General features: G+C 41.8%; 3 protein-coding genes across 3 annotated transcripts; 1 reads left to right on the forward strand and 2 right to left on the reverse strand.

Annotated features, from left to right (window-relative positions):
• Positions 1–7,251: 7,251 nt before the first annotated feature.
• fam8a1b (family with sequence similarity 8 member A1b) lies at positions 7,252–10,377 on the reverse strand. The gene is made up of 5 exons (XM_086217233.1): positions 9,900–10,377; positions 9,326–9,446; positions 9,057–9,180; positions 7,562–7,701; positions 7,252–7,484 (listed from the first exon to the last, which is right to left on the reverse strand). Exons 1-5 carry the CDS (start codon positions 10,357–10,359, stop codon positions 7,340–7,342), a joined length of 990 nt encoding a protein of 329 aa, XP_086073359.1. The 5' UTR covers positions 10,360–10,377; the 3' UTR covers positions 7,252–7,339.
• A 1,389-nt stretch (positions 10,378–11,766) lies between these two features.
• fabp4b (fatty acid binding protein 4b) lies at positions 11,767–12,564 on the reverse strand. Its single transcript, XM_086217234.1, has 4 exons — positions 12,409–12,564; positions 12,148–12,323; positions 11,979–12,080; positions 11,767–11,905 (listed from the first exon to the last, which is right to left on the reverse strand). Exons 1-4 carry the CDS (start codon positions 12,479–12,481, stop codon positions 11,852–11,854), a joined length of 405 nt encoding a protein of 134 aa, XP_086073360.1. The 5' UTR covers positions 12,482–12,564; the 3' UTR covers positions 11,767–11,851.
• An 11,296-nt stretch (positions 12,565–23,860) lies between these two features.
• LOC147253425 (hairy/enhancer-of-split related with YRPW motif protein 1-like) lies at positions 23,861–25,758 on the forward strand. The gene is made up of 5 exons (XM_086217235.1): positions 23,861–23,998; positions 24,104–24,176; positions 24,261–24,344; positions 24,434–24,515; positions 24,616–25,758. The coding sequence occupies exons 1-5, from the start codon at positions 23,913–23,915 to the stop codon at positions 25,230–25,232; spliced, it is 942 nt and encodes a 313-aa protein (XP_086073361.1). The 5' UTR covers positions 23,861–23,912; the 3' UTR covers positions 25,233–25,758.
• Positions 25,759–26,315: the final 557 nt, after the last annotated feature.

The raw sequence follows: 26,315 nt of genomic DNA on the forward strand, positions 1-26,315 counted from the left end.
CAGATCAGATGCAAGGTCGTCTTAAATTCCTTGCAAACGACATCTTAACTCGGCCCCAACCGGATGTCCTGAGAGGTTAAAAGTTTGCATTGAAGAAAATCACCCAAGTCATGGTCCCCAGCTCACGAGAATCAATTTGAGGGTCTAGAATATGAAAAAGCTTGAGAACATTGTAAAGGGATGAATTGTTATTTGAAAAATGATACAAGTACAACACAGAGACACACAACAAAGCCTGAGGAATTCTAAAATGGGAGCAATCAAAGCTCTCTGCTGTATCTATACCAACAGAACACAGGAGAACAGCCAATGGGGAAACACTATGCATTGATAAAAGAGAGTGGTAAGTGTGGTGTGTGTGCGTGTCTGTGGGGGGGGGGGGGGGGGGCATTATGAGGGCATCTGCTATCAGAGTGGGAGGTAAACAACCTTGCATGGCTGGGTCTTCTCTGAGAGCAGACCTGTCTCTGCTGTGGCGCGCTCCAGTTTGGAAGGAACAACATGCACACTCCACGCTATGTGGGGAGAATGTGAAAGCGCTTGCTGCCATGGCAACAAGGCAGCTCCACAGTCTCCAGTCCCCATTAAGAAAGATGGGTGGCAACGTGGCTGTAGCTCAATGGTGGTGTAGCATGACACGGTGAAAGAGCCTATTGAAAACCAGTGAATTCAGCAGTTCATGAAAGGGGTATGGGATGGATAGATCCAAACGGCGAGTGACCTCATATATCAGTTCGGATGCATACATTTGTGTGTGAGAGAACATTAGATCATTTTCTCTTTCCTGATGAGCAACAATTGTCTAAGGGCCAAAATTTATAGATTGACAATTGTAGTCCTAATTGAAAAGGGCCGAGTGCTGTCGTTGAAAATGACCTTGAACAACTAGTCCTTGAATTAAAGATGAAACTAATGATGTGTGATGATGAGGCTCAAGTAAATTGATCCCTCTTTAAGGGAAGCAAAAGGAAACCGTCCTTTTTATATCAAGGTCGTTCTAAGGTTGCAGCTTTTCATTCACATATTTCAGGATATGGTTTTGTAAAAGTAAAAATATGGTGGTATAAAACACCTAAAAGCTAAATTCATGGGTGAAGCGCTGGATAGATAGATAGATAGATAGATAGATAGATAGATAGATAGATAGATAGATAGATAGATAGATAGTCAGATAGATAGATAGATAGATAGATAGATAGATAGATAGATAGATAGATAGATAGATAGATAGATAGATAGATAGATAGATAGATAGATAGAGTGTAAATTTATTCTTTATCACATTTGTCATGGTTTGTATAGACTGTCCTACACTAAGTGTTACTGCTGCTATAACATGTGAAATAAAATCTTATCTTATAGTATCTTATCTTTCATTTTTCCTTGTCTTGCTTCCTCTTACCTTAACTTGTCTTGTTGTCTCGTATCTTTTCTTGACTTGTCTTTCCTTGTCTTGTGTCATCTTGTCTTCTCTCATCTTGTTTTTCTCCTCTTACCTTGTCTTGTCTTAGTGTTGCTCTTTTCTGAATTTCTTCCCTCAAATAAAACAGTTTCAATCATGTTTCTGTGAAAAACAGCGTTCTTTCATAATAGACAAATAACAGATGACTCCAACGTCCCATTTTTCAACCACATTGTACTTTTACTGATACAATTAAGCAAAATCTTCTGTAGGATGTAGACACTCTGCATGTGGTAGAAGCCCATTTCAGCAGAACAAAACAGGTTTCATCCTGAGTCTAAGCGCCAAGAGTCGTTTCATTCAGCCGAAAATAGAAAGTCACTGCTTACGCACATCTCCAGAACATAGTTTCGGCAACGACTGGGCGGGAGTGATTTGTGTAGGAGGACTACAGCCACTGAGGAAGTTTTGTCCAAATAAATGAACCAAATGTATCAGAAAAGATGCCAAATATTGTGGAAAAATACTGAGCTCCGTGTGCAGCCAGGCAGCAGAATTACAGATTGTTAATCAGTACTTTCCAAAGATCTTCACCCAGAGATTTCGTGGGTGGTTTAACGGCTAACACATGAAAGACAAGTGAGTCCAAAGAAAACCTCCCTTAATATTATTATCTCTCACATTTAATAACATGTGAGATATTTTTGAGTCTCCGGTGTAATTTCACCGTACGGATGGTTTTCTTCCACTCTAATCAGGGTATTCAAGCGAGCAACCCAGCCATTATTTAAATGACCTCGTTGACCTCTGACCACCACCCCCCCACCCCATCCCCGCCTACTTCAGTACCACATGAAAGCAACAGAGGGCAGTATGTGGGCTTCTGTGTTAGTGCAGTTCAAAGAGGGACATATACCTCGATGATGTCTGCAATGAAAAGATGAGTTCACCTTCATATTGTGTTTATTATTATCCTAAGTATTATGGAAACTTCCTTTAATCCTATTACTGCAATATTTGCAGTAATATTGCAAGACTCTGGAGCCCCTGAAGAGACTGAAGAGCATGCACAGAAATTCAAGGCTCCTGGAGATCAGCAGGGAGTTTACAGAGAAGACGGTTACATCATTAAACTCAGACACACCTGTCAGTCAGGAATACTGAGCGTGTGAGGGTTGGCTTTAGGTCTGATTGAGGAAACACAACTCTTTTGCTTTCTATAAGGTCACCCATTGCAGTTTTTTTTTGTTTGTTTGTTTATGCAATTAACTACATCGTGATTCGTTTGTTCTCATCAGCGTGGTAAAATGAGTTGATTGTGCCGATTTTGTCACTTGGTAATCTGGGTGAAGCAGGTGAGTTGATGCTGTCATCCTATGTTTGGAATCATCGGTGATTTCTTGCGACAAATTTCAGACTTTCAGACCGTCTTGCTGTGAGGCAACAGCGCTAACCACTGCAACACCGTGCCACCCGATATATTTTCCCATTTTACGTTTTTCATTTCCTCATTACATAAATTTTGTCTGACTTTCCTTTACAACAATACTATACTAAAAAAGAGGAGAAAATGCTGTGTGGTAAACACATCCTCCATGGTTGTCAAGACAACTTTCATCGCTTTAGGCAGAAATCCCCCAGAAACCTACTGTTGTTTCATAGAAAACGTCCTGAATGTAGAATACCATACACTGCTCCCCCTCATCATGCTGGCCTTTTCTTCATCACTCATCCTGGATTTGTACTCGCCTCGTATTCATATCTATTTTTATAGCAGCAAAATGAACTCAGAGGCACACAGAGGCTCTGCCTGAGTTAGCATACTATTCTGGAAAATGAGTTTATTCATATCGTACTCACTCTTATTTATTCACTAGCCTAGATATGAGTTCATTCATAATTTAGAGCCACTGTAAAAAGGCAGTATAGTCAAACGGTGCAGTGATGATGGGACGTCTGCACGCACGCACAAACGCACGCACGCACGTTTGATTGGGCTTGTAAATAAAAACAAGTGCTCATATGTAATACAGAGCGTAAAACGCAGCAGTAAACTGGTGTGTAAATGTTGAGGGTTTGTGTCAACCTCACATCTCAGGGCCTTTCTAGCGTTGGAGGATCTTCTCTCCCTCCAGGTGACCAAAAAGATCTAACTTTATTTATACAGCACTTTTCATACAACTGTTTTATTGTACAAAGTTTGTCAAACCCACCAAAACACCAACATGGATAATATCATCATTAAAACAAAGAAACTGGGAGACCGTGGAAACACCAGGGGTAGGATTAAAATAATTTGCTAAAGTAATTAATACAAGTAATGAATAACCACGTTAAAATATCTAAAATAACATGACTATATGAAATTTGTTCGAGGTAGTAAATTTAACAGAATAAAAGCTAAATTGAAAGTACAAAGGGTTAATAAAAAAAAAAGAATCAGGGGCATATATGAGCTGCGTAAAAGAACATGGAAGTGAGCAAACGATACATACACTGTTCAAGTAAAAACTAGATTAAAAGATAGGTCTCGAGTTTGCTTTTAAATATACCCCCACAGCCCACCAGCCTGTAATTGGCCTACTTGAGGGGAAAATACCAACAAACTCCATGTGAGGAACACCCAACAGCCCTCCCTTCTTGAAAACATCTGGAACCTGCTGCCCTGCTCCTCAGCATCAGTAGTAGAAGTTCTAGTGAAGTACTCCAAGGATATAAACTTCATCATCATTTAAATAAAAAGATATCTGGTTGAGTCCAGACTGTTTACCTTCCCCCCTCTGCCCTGTACGGGGGTCTGCACAGACAGACACATGGCTGTCAGAGAAAGCTGTGAGCTCTTCATGCTGCCTAGAGATGACTCCCTTGTTAAAAGAGCCAGAGAGGGTGGCAGGCTGCATGCTTCACCAAGTCGATGCCGTATGGCACGCCATGTGGCAGAGAGGAACTAGATTTGTCATGCGTGACATCAAACTCTAGAGAATGGAGGGAAATATCCTTACATGAAAACTAAAAATCGTACTATTTGATACTATACTTTCTCTTATCCTACAGTAATAACTATAAAAAAAAAGATTTCTATCGTCTGCTGCAGCATGAATTAGTTCCACCAGCGCCACATTATTATTCTTATTTATTATTATAAAGACAAGGTCAATTCTCTCTTTGATTCACATAATTGATTAGTCTATAAATGAGTGCAAGTTGTTAACTCGAGTGATTTATTACAATATGAGGTAGTTTCACCCAGTGGTCTGTCATAAATTATAATGATGAGTGTCCCCTTGTGCTTTTCTAAAATTCTTCCTCCAGCACATTCTCTCTGGACAGCAGCCGGAGCATGTCGATACAGAAATAGACTACAAACAGGCCTACAAATAGCGCTGCACTCATCAGTATACAGGACATTAATAGTGGTGGTGGGTGGTGTCTGCCCACACATTTCCACTCCTCACTGAAGCCCTTCACAATGGTGAGTTATATTATTCCATTGCCTCCTGTAATGGCATGGTGCATGGCAGCAGCATGTGTGTGTGTGTATGTGTGTGTGTGTGTGTGTGGGGGGGGGTCACGATGTAATCTGGGAGTACCATCTGTGGCTGTCAACGGAAGCTGCCACTTAGCGGGCCTTAATACAATCACCATGCCAACGCTTGCCAACAACTGGCACCTCCACAGCCTCCTCCAACATAGGAATGAGCCAGAAAAGTCCTCCTGACTCTCCCTGATAATAAATGATGATCACACAGGTGTTTACCAGTGCTCGAGTACTTTTTTCTCTTTTGAAATCCTTACAGCCTGATCCCTGCGCGACTACTTACACTAGGTGGCGCCAAAGTCAAAGTTAAGGCTGTGATCGCTCGGTCCTGCGTGCCTTCGTGAACAGACTGCTAGATATAACAGCTCCTCCCAAATACTGCTGCCTGCTTAAACTGACGAATACCGAGACATAAAAACACATTTTCATGATTCTTATGTCTTTGCACTGGCTTGCAGCTAAATATAGAACTTAATTTGAGGCCCTGCTACCTGTCAAAGAGTCAGAGCCCAATATATCAGGTCTATTTACGTGTGTAGCGCTGGTAGGTGAGTCATATCTGCTGCCGCTGGTCAACTGCTGGAATTAAAACCAAGGATGTGAATATTTTATTCTGCAAACTGCTGGACTCAGCTCTCTGTAGAACTTAGACTGGTCCCTGATGCAGTCGTCACAGGTCAAGTTGCGACTTTAATATAAATTTTTTTCTGCTATTTTTATTCTTATTTGATTCAAACGCATTTGCATTACTACTCATCCCACCTGAAATATTGTTTTTAAATGTATTTTTATTTCACCGTGTTTTGTTTAAATCCCTTCTTTAACTTGTTTGTAAAGTACTTCGAATGACCTCTCGAGTGTAAGGTGTGTAAATAAAAACTTGCACTCACACCCTACTGTTTTTACGATCTCTACACCAACAGAGCATAAACCTTCAAAATTCATCTTTACCTTGAGATGTTGTGCAAACTCACACTTAGAACTGTTTTCATGTTCTGTATGTCAAGTTGTGTAATTGGCCACAATAAAGCCTCTAAATACAAGTGATCCGTTATGCAGGGCCGGGGTCCAGACTGTGAGACTGAGTGAAACATGATCGCAGGCCTCATCAGGCCAGGTAAGTAATCAGGTAACCATGGTTTTAACATTTTCCATGACTTTATCACACCTGCGTTAACAGTTTCATGTCCACATTCTTTAAAATGTCTGTTTACACATGAATAAACTCAACATCAATCAGTGTCAACCAGGGGTTTCTCTCAGTCGATCTTAAGTCAACATTCTAATATTTGTGAAGCAAATCTCCTGGAGTTTTTCTACATTTCAGAAATTATGTCTTTTTCAAATACTTTCCCAGACCAAGATATTTCTATTTTCAAAATCTATCAGAGTTTTTTCATGAAACCCTGAATAAAATGCTCATTGCAGTTTAGTTTGAGTCTATAAACCTGTAGAAAGAAGGTGGAGTCGTTGAGGGTTTCTTCAGTAGGAGTTTTGTTTGAATCTACTCCCTCATTAAGTTTCATTCTTTTATTTAAATTCAAACACACATTTCCATCCTGATATTTAACTTTAAAGGTCATAAGCTGCAATATGCATTGTTAAAAAAAATCGAAGATACAATATTCTGTGGTTATTCCATTTGTATCAAAATAAATATCAAAGAGCAGACATCATCTAAAGAAGCCATATGATTTACAAAACATGCAGGGAATTAGTGATGGATTCATTTAATTAAACGCAAAAAAAGTCAATCATACAAACTGTGTAATACATTTTTTTCCTCACGCACGCACGCGCACACACACACACACACACACACACACACACAGTCAGAGAAATGGAGGGTAACTGTTAACGTTCCTTCAATACATGGAATGTGCCTTTAACAAACGGTACTTGAGCAGCTGAGGATCCGAGCGAGGTGCAACACTTTTCCAGTGGCGGGTCAAGAACTCAAAAATCTTAACTGTTGAAGTGTTAAGACAAGATTTTAATACAAAGATTTACATACTGATGCTATAATCTCATAAATGCAAGATTAGCAATTTTAATATTGTGACATTCAATCCCGATTCTGTGTTTAATAAAAAAGAGGCAAATCTTGTGTTAATGAAAATGTAGCAGATCATTTCCCATCTTCAAGTCATGTACATTTGGCACAGGAATGAATCTGAAAGCAGCATGGACACATGCAGCAGCACTAGGTGTGTGTCAGAGACAAACCTAACCCCGGCTGGAGCTGTCTGAAGCCAAACCCTCAGCCGCCATCGTGATGCTCCTGCTGCTTCTGACAACACATTTGAAAGGAGTTCTGCAGGCTTTTTTTTTTTTTCTTCCCAAAACCACCTCATAGTGCCTGCTCCAAGTTGTGGGACTCTATTCTGGGTTCCTCTGCGTCATCTGACCCTGGAGCGCTTGACAACAATAGTACCAGCAACCATATCATACACAGTCCTGTTGTGCTGAAAGAACAGAAGCGTGATGAAGGCCGGGAAAAAGAAGGCAATTGAAAAGTTCTTGTTCAAGGCTCGGACGGTCGATCTGCAGAGGAAGAGATCCGTCAGAGAGAAGCGTTCTCAGTGTTCGAAACTGAAGAGAGATCAAAATGAGCTACTCACGCAGATAGAGAGACATTAGTTGCAGGTACTACAAGTACCCTGTTGGGCTGAACCAGAACTGATGAGTCACATGTAACAACTCGGAGTCCAATTAGAAACTTCCCTGGAGTGGCTCCTCCAGCTCCCCAAATACACACAATCTGAGGGCAAACAGAGAGGTGCACTTACATCAGCAAGGATGGAACCCATTATTCCGTTTAGACTGACTTGTATGACATCTGGTTTCAGCTGAGCAGGAACTCAGCATCGTTATTCTAAATTTTAGCACAGTCCCAGAGTTCCTACACCTTTTCTTCACTCAAATTCAAACACTTTTTCAGCATTTTCAGGGTCTCCTGGCACTTTTTGCAGCTGTCACCAGCAACCAAATCTCAAAATATCAAACATTTTCTATTCTAAATCACAGCAATATTTTTTCTGTGGTGTTCCTCAGGGTCTTGGTGTTTTAATGTGGGATTTTCTCCATTTTCCCCGATTCTTATTGACCTAAAATGGTTTAATTTTTTTCACCAAATTTGTGCCATAAAAATTATGTCAACAAAAAAAATCACAGCAACAATTTGAGGGACATAATTGCACGCTGGCATTGACGTGACGTGCTATGCATGGGTAAGCTCTTAATTTCGCCTAACCAAAACTCATTTTTGTGACCAATGTATGATTAGAGATTCTTGACAACTGGTGTTGACTGAGCCGCACCTCAGGCCATTCAAGCCCTGCTTTCACATAATGTGGGCCACACGCGGTGCGTTTTGTATATTACAGACCTGCTGTTACTTCATTTTATTCGTATTTCAATATCCTTACATTCTTGCGCTAGTTTATAATCTTTCCTTGTCTCTGTGCATCATTGTTGCTGCTGCTATGACACGTACATGTCGCTGCAGGGTAAAGGTAAAGCTCTATCGTATCCTCTGTAACGGCTCTGCCATAAAAGTTGGACTTTACAAATGTGGCATGTTCAGTTTTGATTGACACTCAGATTACTGATCTACATTGTCGGTGTTGTAGTTTGCAGTGGCGTGGAACTGGTGCTGCAAATATTTTGGCTGCTTGATTAACATACATGAGAGGGCCGGATTATCAAAAACACGACTGAGTTCAAGGTTCGTTTTTACTCACCGTGGTCAACGTGAAATTGCTTGATAAATCAGTGGAAATGTTTATGCTGATGGAATTTACTCCTTCAACGTGAAGGGTCATGGTGTAAATGTGTGAGACTTTATAGTTAAATAGAGTGTGTGGAAGAAGACAGATTTTTCTACTTTTTGACAGTTGAACAATTCAACACCTTCTCCCACTCTGGATGTGATGTCATCAACTCCAGCCAACCAAAATTGTGTTCGTTCTTCCTTGAAATTCAACCTTGTACTTTTTGTGTGATCCAGCAAACAGACACAGATGACCCAAAGCATATGACCGTATTGAGCAGAATAAACTGGGCAGTGATTGTCAGGACTCATAACCCCTCTTCATGCTCGATGTGGCGTCTTACCTCATAGAAGCACACTAATATCCGGTACACCAGGGCAACGAGCATCATCTTTTGCAGCTCCTCCATCGATGTGTCCTCATCTATTTCCTCCACAATGAAATGCATGGCAAACTTGGAAACGTCCCTGAAAATGAAAGAGGAATATTTCTATGGTATAAAATCAAAGAATGGCAGAATTGTGATCATTCGTACGAATTAAAAGCTCAACTAAACACAGATTTACTGCAATATTATCACTGCCAATAAACAAAGGCGTGACACAGACTTACTTGATTCCACTTAGGTGCATAATACTGATGATAATGGTTGCTTTAATGAAAAACAAGATGAAGAAATCAACCATTTCAGCCAGCAGTCTCTGGAGAGGTGAGGGAATACTATACTCTCGACCTGGCACGTAAAAGAGCAAAGTCTGAGTCAAACAGGTACATTACCAGCCAAAAATATCCCATTGGGCAAATAATTCGACTCAAATGTTGCTAGTTCATATTTCATTTTACTTCCAATGTTTGCTCCTCTGTGAATCTGTAAGTGTGTGTATATATTCCATAGTCTTTGTGTATATTTCATGCAGCACATTTCTGATCCTTTCATTTTTACTCAATTTGTATTCCTATTTATCACTCCCTCCTTTCTCTAGCTGCACGACTGAGCAGCTGTACTTGCTGTGAATCAATCTATTTAAGTGTAGCTGCGGTGCAACCTAATTTACTGAAAACTTAGCAGCAGACTCAAAAATCCGGCACTTATCGCGCCTTGAAAAACCCATTTTGAAACTCAAGCGTTTTGTTTTATTAATATTTTTTAATAGTTCTTTTCCCGCTGCCGTGGGAACCGTGGTACCTGGTCTACGGGCGTTTCCATTCTCCTGCAGGTGCTGCTGAGGCTGGGCTGCCACCGCTGCCGGGCCAGCGTGGTCACCTGCCCGGCTACCTGGAGAGGTGACGGCTAGCGGATGGGGAGACGACGGAAAACCTAACTGACTGTTGTACCAGTTGTGAGTGTTGAAATCGAGATGTGGCGTCGGCGCCCCGCTAGCTGAATGTAAATAACAGGGGTAGGACATGGCTGACGCTGCCAGCCAGCTCTGCCAGGTCACATAGCCCGTGTAGTACTGCCATATCCACGCCTTCAGCTTCTCGCAGTACTCCGCCGTTCCGCCGCTGTCACCTGCTTCTTTCCTGCCTTCGGCGTGTGTCTGGTTGTCTAACCGCTGCGAAATATCTTTATTAAGTGGCTGAGCTTCCTTAAAGTAACGTTCATTCCTATCGACTTCCATGTTTGTGTTTTCGTTGTCAGCCATATTTGATGATGGCGACGCGTCACGTACGACGTTAAATTGGATCATGTCATCTACAACGAGGATAATTAGAATACATGAAAAAGACGTAATTGATAACAAATTTAGTTTTGTCGTTTATTATACATGTCGGCGTAATACGAGCAATGACAACATGCCCATCATCTTTAATAATGTATCATTTTCGAGACTTAATCCGTCCCCCCTCTAAAACTACAGAGTGGTACAGACCAACAGCCACAACAGAGGCGGTGCTGCGACACAAAGCCCGCAGTCAGATTATGTCATTTAGGTCTTTAACATCGATTTATGTAATAATTCAAATGAACCTGCATATTTCTTTTAAGAAAGCGCTTGTTTGAACGAAACACTTATATGTATTCACTTAGAACTAATTAAACACAACAGGTATGAGTCTACTTGGTAACATCCAAACATTACTAAAATAAAAAATTCAATTAAAAAAGGCTAAATGCGTTTGGATTAACACTATAAAAAAAACACTAAATTGATTAGACATATGGTTACATGCTGGTGTATTTGAAGCATATTTCCATTAATTAAAAAAAAAAAATTCAGGCTTTTTTTTATCCCAAGTCAATGAATCACCATTTCATATTTAATGACTAGCTTTTCATGGTCATATGAACCCTGAAGGAGTTAAGACTTTGCTCCCTCTGTAATTAATGCAAGTCCAACTGTGGAACAGTTTTTTGCTGTACATTTAATGAACAAGACCAAAAGTTCTGCACACCCTAACCATTTTCCCCTCTCGACTTAGTAAAGATGTACCGAAGTCGGCACGCTGCAAATTTGCCTCATTAGAAGAACTGGTTGCTCTCCGCCACCATAGCTTGAACAATTTGGGCCTCAGCCTACTGCCCCACAGAACCCTAATTAACACAAATTATGTGCACTTGCTTGAACAGCACATCTGTGCATCCAAGATAAGAGGCCTGCTGGCACAAATGAGGTCACCGTTATAACCCCGAGCAGGGATTTGGCCTCGCCACCCCCCTTGTCACAAGAGACTGCTCTGATATTAGGACATGTAGCTTTTGTCAGAACAAAAGCCCATTGTGAGCGCAGAAAGAACCCGTGCAGCTTGATCGTGAGTAACTTTGAACTGGTTCAAGTGTTTCTTGCTGGAGACTAAAGCTTGGCCAACTTTTGTTAAAGTCAGTGTGAGACTTGAGTATTGATTTAGCACATGGTACTTCATCCGATCTTATGACCTCTGGGCGATTCTATTGGTTTCAAGTTAGCACACTGGTATGCTTGTAGAAAGCGGAGCCATGCTCCAGTAAGTTCATTGACAATTCTTTCCAGTCATGGAAACTTGACCAGGGGAGAGTGGTATGAAGGAGTTCATTTAAAAAAAAAAAAAAAAAATCCAATGAAGGGAGCCAGTTGGATGGTTACAGACTTTATTAGCAAGATGTATTTGGGAAACTTGTAGTCCAACTACATATACTTGGATGGCTGCAGGCAGGAGTTAGGCCTCCCTCTCATAGGTCCTCAGTGCAACCACATCGTCCATGACACATTTCTGTGAAGACACGTCAAGCGTTTGAGGTCTTGATATTTTAGTTTACACAACTCAAAGATAAAAAAAAACTTACAGCTGTTAGTTTCCCGTCCTGCAGCTCTCGTTCCAGTGTTGTAGTTTTTCCGTCCCACGTCTGTTTGTGCACCAGCTTCCCGTTTTCAAAGGTGATCAGCGTCTGGAAGTCACGCGTGTTACAGCTTCTGTGTTCCACCCGAGATCTTTAATTGAAATAGAAACCTCACCTTGGTTTTCCGATCGTCTGCAGTCGTCTCGTCAAACTCCTCGTTCAGTTTGAACTTGATCTCCGTGGTCTTGAAAGTAGTCTGGGACTTCATCGAGATGAGCCCCGCGTCATCCACGCTTATCACCAGGTTGGGTTTGGCCATGTTGCCCATTTGGCGGGTAGCGAAACCCACACCTGCAAAACGTAAGCCTTGATTACCTCACACACGCCTACTCACACTGCAGCAACAGGTGTGTCAGGAGACCGCTTCAAACCTCACCTATGGCCTTCATGTACTCGTCAAAGTTCTCGCTAGCAGTCAGCTTCCAGGTTCCAACGAACTGCTCGACCATGATGGAGGTGATGAAGCTCAGACAGCTACAAGATGTTCCCGGGAGTGGAGGAGCGCGTGCAGACCGAAGCAGACCGCAAGTTTCATATTTGAAGCCCGGTTAAGCACGTGTGTAATTTGGGGGCTACCAATCAGAAGCAGGCGCTAAAGTTGCCATGGAAATGATCGGATTAGTGGGCGGGTCGTCAATCAGTCGGGAGTCGGTGTGATTTATGTGAATGGGAGTAAAAATGTGTGTGTGTGTGTGTGTGTGTGTGTGTGTGTTTGTGTGACTTTATCGGATAAATAACATTCACAGACATCTTTGAAAACCGGGTACATGGTGCATTATTTAGCTAATCGGCTAAATGTAATTCCACCTATAATAAAATAAAGAGAATAAACAGTAACTAAATAATTAAAAACACATAAATAGGCCTGCAAATATGAATATGTAACAGTAAATGCAACTTGGGCAGATTTTTTTTTGAACGAGTAATCCATTGAGGCAAGGCGAGATTTTTATTTAATTCTATTCTAAACCATTAAACGTTTGAGACTGACTAAACAATTGAAAAAAACCTCAAATTAAAATTCAGTATGCTTGCTTTCACTGAAAATATTCTGATTTCTCCAAAACATAGGTATCTGATACTTTTATCAATATTTCTTTTCCATATCTATGGAACATTCCCTGTTCAATCAATCAATTCCATTTTACTGTGCATTTGTTTGGTAGTGCAGCAATTCTTTCAGATATCATGCCATATATGTTAAAAAAAACCTAGTTGGACTGGAAACTACATCAATAACCTCATCTTAGAGAAAAATAATTTATACAGTGCTTTAAATAAGCCCCAAGTCTCAGTACAACGAAGAAGTATTCAGAAAGGTTAAAATCCCTCCTTTTGAGGGAGCATCATTTCCTCTCGATGAATGGAATCACTGGCTCTGACCAGTAGGTGGCGTCTGTGGAAAGCGTATTTTATTGATGATCTGCTCATAATGTTCAAACAGAATGAACTCGAAATATTGTACTATTTAAATATCTTTTCAATGTCTACAACTTTTTTCTGCTCATTCATAGCTCTGCTTTTTATCTTATAAAACTTGGTTTAAACATTTTTTTTAAATATTCACAACTACACTTTTACTGGCAAATAAAACTGTTACAGTTTTTGAAGTTGCAGTGTGTGTGTGTGTGTGTGTGTGTGTGTGTGTGTGTGTGTGTGTGTGTGTGTGTGTGTGAAATCAAATATCAGTTGGTTTCTTTAGATTACTCTTCACTGCCTTCTAGTGGTTTTAGTAGCACACTACAAGGCCTCATGTTTGTCCTTCCCCGGAATTGCTAGGCAGCCAAAGGCCTGTGTGTTCAGTTTAATTTAATTTTTCTAAGCGGCACTGCAGCGAAAAGTGTGTCTATTTTGTACATAATATTTTCCGCTTTTAAACTTCAAAATGGGAAAAAAGACAAAACCTGGAAAGACATCTGATTTGAGTCTTCATGGGTGGCGGGATGCTACTTGTAATTATCTCGAGACGATCAAAGCAACTCCACTGACAAGATTTGATACTCAGAGCAAATCAGATGAGCACCCTGTGACATGTCTCCTCAATGCTTTAAAGTCAATGGAGTTCTTCCAACCTCCTCTCAATGCCTCCTATTGTGCATAAGGTTTCTTTTCCTTAGGCTCTTATGGATATTTTGGATCATAGCAGTACATGCAAAAATTATTTGAAATTTTCTTCAAGCTATAAATTGCTTTTTACCATATGAAAGCTTGCACAAAGAAACAGCAAAGTATATTGACAAAATGATGGAAATATCTATTGTTGCTGCCCGAAAAAACACAGATTATCCACTTTAAGGCTGCTAGTAAATCACATATATGCAAGTCAGACTATCTAAACTTAAGAGGAAAGACTTGTTTTGCATCTTATTAGAACTGTTTTATCCTGAGCCAAAAATAATTCAGACTGAAATAGCAAACCTCTCGTGATTACATAATAATAATAAAGAAAATCATAGAGCTGCTGACAGCGAGCAATGTCCCATGAGAGCTCATTTTCATGCTGATCGCTCTAAAATGAAATCACAGAAGAAAAAAACTGTGGCTTCAGGTTTCCAACACAATTTACTCCCACTCTTTTCTAGCTCTAGAAGAAAGACATCCACTCAGATTCATCTTAATTAAGAGCATGGTGCATTTGCTGGATCCAGCCTTTGCCATTTTTTTTTCATGTATTATGCAAAATGAGAAACTTGAATGACATACAAAAGACCTTAATGAGGCAATCACATGGCCTCAGAATTAGTTTTTGTGGTCTAAATGCATTAGTTATTAATTAACTTCAATTATTATGTGCTAATCAAAGAGGCTGAGCTACCCTATATGAGGGAATGTTGTTTACCATTCCTTTAAGCCGATTACTGGTTGTTCCCTCACCCTCCATACAGGTGCCATCAGCAGGCCAGGCAGCCATCTAATGAACATGAACTGGCAGCCCCGGAGAAGTCCTTTCCTTCTGGTTTTCATCAACACTTCAACCCCCATTGATGGGAGAACAGAGGCCACGGACAAAAGCTGTATATACTGTACAAACACAGCTCTGAGCGGCAGCACACTGACTCATTCTTCAGTGTGTGTGAGAACGGAGGGGGACCCCTTTCAGCTCCTTTGTGTTGGTGTCTGTCAACAGTGTAGTTGGAGGCAGAGCCCATTGTGGCGGCCAGTGTTTCGTATTGACACAGGGCCTCGCTCAGCTTGTTCCCAGGGTCCAACCTGAGGACTCATGAATAATGGACAGAAGATCCTTAGGGCCAAGGGGGAATTTGCAAATTTGACTATAGACTTGTTTTAAACTTCAGGTAAAGCTGATCACTTTGACGGCGAACTTTTCTGCTCTGAGTCTGTTTTCTCCTCATTGCTGCAGCGGATAAGCCTTGGCCTGAGGTACGGGATAAATCTCTTATATGCAGAGATCACTTAAAAACCTTTGGCTGTCATGGAGTGGAGCTCAGACATATTCATAATCTATTTAACTCTTGAACCAAAACCCAGAGTTGATTGAATCATTTTTCAGAAAGCTCCAATTTGCTTGGCTGAGAATCCAAAACTGTTTTTGAACCGATGCAGCTGCGGCATGCTTTTAATTTTCAAACATTTTCTTTTTCCAACTGGATTTCAAAAAGTATCCTAAGTTTGCCAAAACAAGAAATCCATAGAATATGTTTAAACTAATGAATTCTAAAAGTCTGTTGCACCTCGTAGAATACAGAAAAGATGCAGAGTATTCATGCAGAGTTCCACCATGCTCGGACACCAACAGGGGGCGTCACTTCAGATCTGGTTCCCAGCAGGTTTCAGCCATCTGTTGAGAGGCTCACATGATCTGAGGGATGTGCCCCCTGCTCTTTGCCTTTCTCTATGGCTGCTGCATGAGGGAGCACCAAAGGCCAGAGTGGGCGCAGGCTGTTCTGCATACCCAGGACGAAGAGTGTGCGTTCATGTATGTGTGTGCGTTTGTGCGTGTGTGTGTGTGTGTGTGTGTGTGTGTGTGTGTGTGTGTGTGTGTGTGTGTGGCAGAGGTCAGAGAGGTGCCCCTTGCTTGTGTGCTTTGAGCTTTTTCATGCTTCCTGCTTTGATCTGCTCTCTCATCCCTTCATCCTCCACGCTCCCTTCGCCTCAGGCTCCTGGTTTGCAGCACACCGATGGCGGTACAGCGGAGGGAGGATGGGTGAGGTTGAGGTGGGGGGTGACAGCCTCTCACAGAGAAGCTGCTTGTTCTGTCAGTACAGGGAAAGAGCTGCCAATGGGACATAGCCACCAGGAGCAGTGGGTGGAGGGCTCACCAGGAGCTAAAGTGATGCACACTGTACAACTCTGATTCCCTTTTATGTACTCTTAGATCCCCCAACAGTGGGCTGGAATTCGTATGTGGAAAACAAAAGTGCTTAGAGGGTGGCCTCATGACCCCTTACAACATGGGAAAGTGCACCCTTAAGCTGCCAGTTATATAAAGCTTGCCAAAGTCATGACAGTCCCTGATAAATCACTCAGCTGGATCTCTCAAGTCCCTCTGCATCTCACATGGAATAATTATTTTTGTACAGGTTCATCTTAAACATCCTGCTAAAGATTTAAATAAGTGGAAGTTCAAAAAGTGTTTTCTAAATAATTGCTCAAATGCAAGTTTCTATTTAATGGGGTAAGAAGTGATCAGACAGCAAACAGTTGTCATGTGAATATGCATATCAGAAAGCATCCTTTACATGTCTGCTGTGTGTGACTGAGAGCCTGATAATCCTCAAATAACCCGTCACTCACACACTCAGCCACCCCACCACCACCACCACCATACTCCCACCTGCTGAGCCGAGACTGGAAACACAGATGCGAAGGCACAGAGCAGAACCCCTAATTGAAGATTAATTGGAGAGGAAGGGGTAGGGGGGTGAGGGAGGTACCTTTATTTAGACATGTGGTTAGGGTTAGGCTGTGACAAGCAACTCAGCCATCTCAGCAGATGACAGCACTTAATATTTCATGACAAACTGAGGAGGGAAGGGGGTGTTTGTGCGGGTGTGTTTGTGTGTTTTGTCGCCTAAACACATTCATATCTGTGACGTCTCTCTAAACTGGCGAGTGTTCCCCTGTCAGGTTCAATCATCCCTGAATCTCACGAACATTTGACTGGAGTAGCTTGGATAGTAACATTGTACAAATCATGCACAGACCAGCAGAGAAAATCCCAGTAAGGAATGAAATGACAATGTTACTGTATGACTGCTCACATGCTGCCAACGAGAGATTAACAGAGAACAAGCTGATCGAGGATTACTAACATGATCATGAAAACTGTCTGGATTACTTTAAAGGAACATGTCAACCATTTTCAAGAAATCCTCCCCACAGTCAGGCAAGAAGCTGGCGACCCTTCTCTGCTCTGTGTGTGCATCATGGAGTGACTGCTAGTTAGCTTAGCGCGATGAATGCAGGTGAATGGGCAGGTTAGCATACCTCCGTCAAAAGTCATAAAATACACTTTTCTCCAAAATATCTTTGCCTGTAATAACATTACTATGCTAGTGTATAATACCTGCAATAAAATAACAATGTAAAATCTTGAGGTATTAAGATTTTGGAATCACACTTAGCTGGAACTACTTTTCTGACTGGGTGCAGTGATTTCACTCTCATACGATGGGAGTGACTGCTACTAATGTTAATCATGGCAGACTTTGTAAAAGAGGATGATGACTTCTGGACAAACTAAGATCCTAAACATGATCTATTTGATGTTTGAAAGAAGTATGCTCACACCATCCAAAATCATTCATTGTACTAAGCTAACTATCAGTTAGCTGGTCTCAGTTTACAGCACAGAGGACAGAAGGGTATTGTATTATCTTCTTATCTGGCTCATGGATGGATGGCTAGGAAGCATAAATCCAAACTTGTTACTTTATTGTACTTCTGAGCTATAGATCACACAATTAATTAAAAGGGCATCAGAGCTGGATACATGCAATAAACTGGAAATAGGGATGAAATCTCAAAGCATTAATAATGTAATAGAGAGAAACAGGTAGAAATGGAGAGAATCGTAGGACAGGGTGGGACTGCTGCATGTTTGTGTGAGCGAGAGGAAAGAGAGAATGAGTAGAGGGGCTGTGCTAACAGGCTTTCTGCAGATCACTGGCAGTTTGACTGCAGTGGAGAGTAATGGGGCTGGCAGGGCGGAATCAATTACTGGCCACAACAGATTTTCCCACAGGTCGGAGCTTGGGAAAGCAGTACTTTACTGCAGTGCAGACAGCTGGCACAGAGAATCCACTGGGAAAGGAGCCGGGTCGCAAAGAAGACAGATTTTTTAAAATAAACTTGTGACGCACCATAAATTGGCGGTTTTCTATTTCTCATTTCTGTCTAGATATTAGGAGTTATAGTCGCTGATAGATTTAATACCATTGAGTAAACTGCTCAAAAGCCCCCCATAAACCTTGGACTCATGTGGGCTAGTTGACCTTCAGAGGCAGGTCTGTTGTAGATTTCCTGCAGCAGTCACCCGTCATGTCTTGTACGACATAGTAGACACACACACCAACGAGATAATCATTTCCTACAGCTGATCTCAACAAATAATTCATAAGGAGGCTGTGTCATTTCCTTTATGGAGATACTTTTCAATTTGGATTCCAACACCCCCACCTCACACACACACACACACACACACCATTGATATGCAAACAATGTTTTTCCTGTGGCAACACAATGTGTGGCCTTAAAAGTAGCTCACTCCGTGGTCCTTTCTCTGTGCGGACATCACGTGCTGTCTCCTGTTGCGCTTATTTGGGAACCAGTCTTGTGATCTGCCTTCCCTCTTTTGTGGACTTGCATAAGTTAACTGGTAAGAGGGGGCATACTGGTAAACCTCATGAACAATATAATTGTCGAGGGGGGTGGGGGGGCGCCGAGGGAGTGTGCGCTATTGTAAAAGACGGATGAAACCGATTTGATTCATCCTGGGGTGCCTTAGGTCGTCTACACGTTGTGTTGTTTCAACAAACAAGTCAATACATAAAGCTGCTCCATCAGGAGTTGGAGAATTGTTTTTCCTCCAATTGAGTCAATCTCTACTGAGATTTTGGTGTCTGCATTATGATATGAAAAGCTGTCCTCACAAAGTTTAAAAAAAAAAAAAAGCTATTGCTAAACAAAGAAACAAGGAAGTCAACACATCCTCTCTGGTTTTACCTATCCAAAAAGCACCGGGAGAATAGATGCCAACAAAGGCAGGAAAGTAGAGAATAAGAAGGGGGGTTGCATTGTGGTAGGAATGGGTCTCAGGCTTGGACTGGTCCCTGCCCAATATAGCGCCTGGGTGCTGGCTTGAACCAGAAGGGACAGACAGGAAGCTGTGGCCCATAGGATAACATTGTTGTATGGAAGCTGTCTGGGAGACATTTCCCTTCGTGGGACAAGCAATTTACAACCAGCATGGGTGGCATTTTCTCTGTCTTACGTAATATCTTGTAGTTCATGTGAATATGCAAGAAAAACCTTAGACTTCCGTTGAGTTTAGGTAGCTCATGATACGTGCAAATGTCAAGGGGCACACACACACACACACACACACACACACAAACATTAGCAGTTGTTGAATGACAGGTATAAGATGTCAGGATGGTGTGCACACAGGATGCAGGCACGGCTGCGAGCGTCGTTGCTGCCGACAGCCCCAACGGTTGACATAGTAAATCAATCCTGATGGGAGGGTGGGTAGAATGGATGGCGGGTGGAGGTGGGGGGGCTGGGTGAGGGGTAAGGGTGTCCAATGGGACTGAGCCGGCCTCTGTCAGACACACTCAGCCACTCAGCCAGCCAGAGAGAGAGACTGTCGACGGGTGGGAGAACACTCGCCGGGAAGCGCTCACACGGAGATTGAGTTACCACGGAATTAGATCAGGGCTGTGGGAAACAGCACCTCCTAAACACACTCACACACTCCCACTTGCACACACATAAACACACGCAGACACACCGGCACACATGCAGACTGCACTTTTGCACACTATAAAGAGTCACCAAGGGAAACCTGAGGGAAGATTGAGGAAGGCAGCTGGGCACACGCCAGTTTCAAACAAATGCTTGCTTATACCTCTTAGCTTCCTGGCACCGTTTGGAGAGTAGTTCCTCCAAAACTGATGCCCAGTGAGCTTCATGGTCAACAGGCACAATTTGGCATGCTGATGATGAAGATACATACACATAATGAATAGAACATGTCACTAAAAGCCAAGGGAGAAATGTTATGACTCCTGAGGTGAAATGTCAAGGTTTCTCGTGGAAAAAATCCTAATGATGTTTAATGGTCCACAGGAATGTCAGCACTAATGAGAGGGACCTTGACAGTCAGGTGTGAGGAGAGTGGTTTGTGTCTGCATAATGGAGACCACATGATCCTGTAGAGTTAGTGACAGTAGAGCGCCATTACTATAATAGCATCAAAAACAATACTGAAGTGATCCCAAATATAATAAGTCACCAAAAGGCCATGTATGGTTCAGCGTGAGGGCTGGATCTCATCTAGCTACGTCTGACCTATTAGCATTCATGAAGTGAAGAGCAACATGCAACGCTGGTTTATTTATGTCCAGCATAGACGTGTGGAAATGTATGTGTGGTATTCCTAAGGTACAGGAATGGTTTTTAGTGAAAGTGTGTGCTGACAGGGATGGGGGGTAGGGGCTGGTGGGGGTGAAGGTTCACCCGCGCTCGCTGCATCAACAGAAAGGCTGGAGCTTGCACATTGTATCTGTCACCACCGACACCCCTCTGACATTCTGGGAACAGTGTGTTGTCCTGCAGTTGCTCCGTGGAATCAAGCTCTCATCCGCACTTGTCTAGATCTCAACGCAGCAAGTTAACAACTGATCTGATGGATGGAGCAGGGAGAGACAGCTGCTGCTCTACAAGTCTCTGGAATGGAGGACAGCAGGGGGGTCGTGCTCCCACTGATAGCCTTACCAGACGTGTCACTCCAGGAATTAGCCCCGACTGGAGTGCTGTCATTGTCTGGACCTTTCATCATCACGGACAAGAAATGGGATTTGACTTTCTTTCTATATATATATATATATATATATATATATATATATATATATATATATATATATATATGTATATATATATATATATATATATATATATATATGTATATATGTGTGTGTGTGTATATATGTGTATATATATATGTATATATATACATATATATGTGTATATATGTATGTATATATGTATATATATGTATGTGTATATGTATGTATATATATGTGTTTATATGTATATATATTTATATATATGTATGTATATATATATATATATATAATGATAGTGTTTATTTATTTCCTTGCATTTTGTCTTATTTAATTTCAAATAATTCATTTTTTTATATAATGACTGGAAAGAAATGTCCAAGTGGGAGGGATTCACAACTTGAAGTCCTGCATTACATTTGTACCAAATGTTGTCTTGGCAGTGAAGCTCAATTCATATCACACAAATCACTTAGAGGCGCTAATGATTTTATAATTAACTTTTATAACAAAATTACGGTGACAAAAAATGTATAATTTACCTTTCGATACCTTGTGGTTAGTTATCTTGAGCTCACAAAGCTGCCCCCCACACCTCTTGGTGACTCCAAAAGTCCAAAAACACCAGCTACATATTTGCAACTGACAGCTAATGAAGACAACTGACAATGGCACAATTAACTATCCAAAACATCCAGTATAATCCAGGTCTAACCATTGTTAAGGCACCATAAAACTCTAATTTGAGTAAAAAAGAAAACAAATCTAGAACACTTCTGATTAGGACAGTGAGCATGCTCTTTGGGCACAGCATACGGGCTGAGCTTGCTGCTTGCTGTTAGCTCTCTGCTAGCTTGAATGTGAAGTTATTTTTCAGTCCCTCTTAACGTGATTGGATCAAATACTGAAAGTGAAACAAACAATTTTGCTTTTTACTGGTCATGTGAGACAAAACACAACAAAGTAGGTGTAAAAAAAAGCAGGAAAACAACAATTGCAGTTCCTGTCGCTGCCTGAAGATGGAGACAAACCATCTGCACTATAGCTTTAATATGGCTCTCGCTAACTTATTACTGACTTTTTTGAATACAATATCGTGTGTTATAATATATCCGATGTTTTAGTTTATAAAGTTAAGCACATTTAACATCATGGTTGGATTTCTGCAATTCTTTTTTGACAGCTTGGCAGACAGCAGGTCCCTCCTCAGCCACTCAGTGGCTTTCAGTTAGTTTCTTGGCATGTGTCCGTTCTCCTAATACATTCTAGAAACACCCAAAGGGTGTCAGTTACACATTAGAGTGCAAACATCGAAAGCTACTGTGTTTTACATAGTCTGCCCTGCAACCCTGCGGATTAGTGGGGTCAAAATGATCACACCTTCAGCAGACCACCCCTGCTCTCATCCAGCACTGGATGAATGACGCACTTTAATGCTGTTTCATATGAGCCTGCAGTATGCCTAAGTCGGTTTGTTTTTTCTCGTGGCTCATAAGCAAAACACTCATCGGTGGTTGCATATAGCTGTAGCTTCTAAAAACATTCCTCTTTCCCAGCCTGCAGTAGAGCCATGTGCACTGTTCTGTGGATGAATGATTCCCTGGGAAGTTCTCTCTGCGCCAGTCAGTTGACCTGTTTGCAGTTTCCTAGGAGAGCCTGGCAACACTGAGCCACTAACGTTGGGCCTCCCGGCTGATCAATGCTGTTGTGGAGCCACACAGCTGACAGAGGACAATGAACAACACACTCTACTAATGGGCCGTGTGTCCTCCACAACACCACAGAAGAAGAGGGCTCCCACTCTAATGCATGTTACTGCTCAGCAGGGAAACCTGGGGGCTTGAGGTCAGGAGTCCTCCAGTCAGCCTGAGCTGTCAAACACCGGAGAGAGGACCAACCTCAGTCTCTTCAGGGCGCTTTATGAATGTGATGTCTTACTTTCACCATCACCGCCCTCCTCCGTCAGGTCTGAGCTTAATAAAAAAGGCTCTCACACCCCCCCCCTCTCTCTTTCTCTTAATTTTAAAGTTATTTTGGAAAGCCTTTTAATTGTAGGGCTACAACTAATAATCATTTTTACAATGATTTGTCTGCAGATTATTCTCATAAATAAATGAAGAGGGGAAAATCTAAGAAAATGCTGATCACAGTGTATCGGTGCTGAAATGAGTTTAAATGAGGAGTTTAAATTTCTTCTTTTGTCCATCCAACATTGTAAAAATTCTTCGTTTGCTGAATTAAAAAGAAAAAAAAAGTTGTTAATCCTTATGCATATGAGCCTGGAACCAACTTGTCACATTTCACGAGAGGAAAACTTTTCATAAATTATCAAAATAATTAGCAAGCCATTTGTTTCGATCAATTAATTAATTGTTGCAGGTCTATTCATAACTAGACAACTAAAAAATTATACATTTATTTTAATGTTTCATTTTCTCTGTACTGTTTGTTTCTTGTTGTTTTGGCTGTCCAGGACAAATGTGTCTTAAAAATCAGACCTTGACAAACTGTCAAGTTAGGTCCATTTTTGTTTTCTTTAAAAAAACAACAGCAACATTATCTTAAAAGTCTACATTCCAATGGTGAGTTTCAACACTTTCAATCGAACTTTCTTTTGGGAGACTTCTGCAGAGTTTTTTTTTGTTTTTGTTTTTTAAAAAGCTCACGTCTCTCAAATACAAGCTCGATTTTAAGAGGCTTATGATTTGTCAAGCCCCGCCCACCTAGCTCCGGGGACCCCGCCCCTGCCAGGAGCAGCGGAGGGAGATGTTGTTGCGCAGCCCCGCAGCTGTCAGTGCGTCTCTGCTGCTCTCAACAAGAGGACTATTCTACCACTGTGGACCTGAGGAGCAACATGAAGCGAAGCCACAACTACAGCTCTTCTGAGAGCGACCTGGATGACAATATTGAAGTGGAGAAAGACAGCTGTGACGAAAATAGGTTGGTTTTACTTGACATCCAGGCAGATTTGCGTATTTGAAGTCACTTGTGCAATATTTTAAAATGAACTTTATTCTATTTATATATTTTTGTTTTACCTTCCAGTCAACTTGATTCTCACGGCTCCATGTCACCCTCCACAACTACTCAAGTTCAAGCCAGAAAAAGACGCAGAGGGGTGAGTAACAGTAAATCCAGTGTGTTCGCTGTTTTTTTCTTCCACCTGTGACATCAATAATGAATCACAATATTTCATGTTCAGATTATTGAGAAGAGGAGACGCGATCGCATCAACAACAGTCTGTCTGAGCTGAGAAGATTAGTTCCAAGCGCTTTTGAGAAACAGGTAAATACCTTCAAAAGCCTGCAGGTGGTTGCCTGATAAAGAAATGACATCATCCCAGTATTTATGTACTTGAAATATTCTTTCAACAGGGATCTGCTAAACTGGAAAAAGCAGAAATATTGCAAATGACTGTGGACCATCTGAAGATGCTTCATGCATCTGGTGGCAAAGGTAAGTTACAGCTCCTTTGTGGTCTTTGAGATCAAATGATTCCATGTGTCAGGAAGTCTTAATACCATGAGGTAAATCACATGTTTCTGTCTCCTCTCAGGTTACTTCGAGGCTCATGCTCTTGCGAAGGATTACCGCAGCCTGGGCTTCAGGGAGTGCTTGGCAGAGACGGCTCGGTTCCTCAGTATCATAGAGGGCCGGGACAGTACGGACCCCCTCCGTCTACGCCTGGTGTCCCATCTTAGTAACTACGCCTCTCAGAGGGAGGTGCAGACCGGACTGGAACACTTAGCCTGGGGCTCTGCCTACGGGACTGCCCCTGCCCATCTCCCTCACCCCCTCCTCTTACAACATCCCCAGGGCAGGACCCCTGCATCCAGAGGAAGCAGTAGACCGCCATCCTCCTCCTCCTCCACTTGTTCTGCTTCTACAGCTTCCTCCCCTTCCACTGAAGCATCTGGCACATCCAGACTTAGTGTCTTGCCCCCCACAGAGTCTCTCAGGGTGCCTCCCAACAGCTCGCTGCCCCTCAATCTGCCTGTGCCAACATCCAAGCTTTCGCCACCGCTCCTTTCGTCGCTGTCTTCACTCTCAGCCTTCCCCCTCTCCTTGGGTGCGTTCCCATTAGTCTCCCCGACAGCCCTCAGCACAGTGAGCCCCTCCTCTACCCTGTCGAAGCCTTACAGGCCCTGGGGCACAGAGATCGGGGCCTTCTGAAGCCAACTGGACTGAAGGCAACAGCTGAGCTGTGCCCACAAACACAGACCAGGCAGAACAAGCTGCCTCATCTGTTTTATAGCAATAAAACACCTTATTTTATTATGTGGGAGAGGTAGCCGATGGATATAATTTCCTCTCTTGTAGAAAATGATGTCAAATGATTTTATGTTATTCCTGGAAATTGATAACTAATGTAGCTAACATGCACTGTTTCTCCAGGTTGAGTAATGATTTTATAGTGTTCTGGGCCATAAATAGCGTTACATAAGCACAAATTAGAGGTAATATTTTTTTAGATCAGATACTGAACCTTCTACTCTTCTCAAGCACAGATGTCCGAAGTAGACTTACTGAATCCGGTGCATTAGTTGAGTGACACTTCAGAACTACTTCATGAATTAAGATTATATGCAGCATATCTGGAAAACTAATTACTTGACAAATGGACACCTGCATTTTTTTGTATCTGTTTGTAATATTTTTGTACCAATAAATTGAATTTTAAAGCTAAAAATACAAATTTACAGCAATTTGTTGCGTGACTTCTTCGAATTCTGCGGACGGTTTGGTTGGCATGATGTATCTTTTCACGTTATCTGCAGGTGTATTTTTGCTAAAGTCGCGTAGCAGTTAATATGAGCTAATAAAGACCTGTTTATTGACTGAAAGGCAATTCCTTTTCTGTCTGCCAGGTAAGTAACTAAATCCCAGAGCATTGTTACCCTTATGAATACCCAGGAAATCATTAAGAGTCACAGGAAATCATTTACAATGTTGCCCTGACCTCACTGGCTCGGGTTGGTCTGGAACGGAGACAATAGTGTGAACAGGATGGGGACACTGAAGGAAGCAGTCAAAAGTAACAGACAGCTGGACCAATAAATCACTGCTTCGTGGCAAAGTTTTTTTAGAGGTTCATTGTTTTTACATATGCAAACACAAACACACACACACACACACACACACACACACACACACACATTTTTTAGTAACTAACAGTTTTTTTTAGTTTATTATTGAACATGATGTTCCTCAGAGCTGATGACTGCCATCTACACTGGACTTTTATTTTAATTCCAA

This window comes from Aulostomus chinensis, chromosome 11 (genome assembly GCF_037954235.1).
Source record: "Aulostomus chinensis isolate RoL2024-O1b breed Wild chromosome 11, RoL_Achi_v1.0, whole genome shotgun sequence".
In the NCBI taxonomy this organism is placed as follows: Eukaryota; Metazoa; Chordata; class Actinopteri; order Syngnathiformes; family Aulostomidae; genus Aulostomus; species Aulostomus chinensis.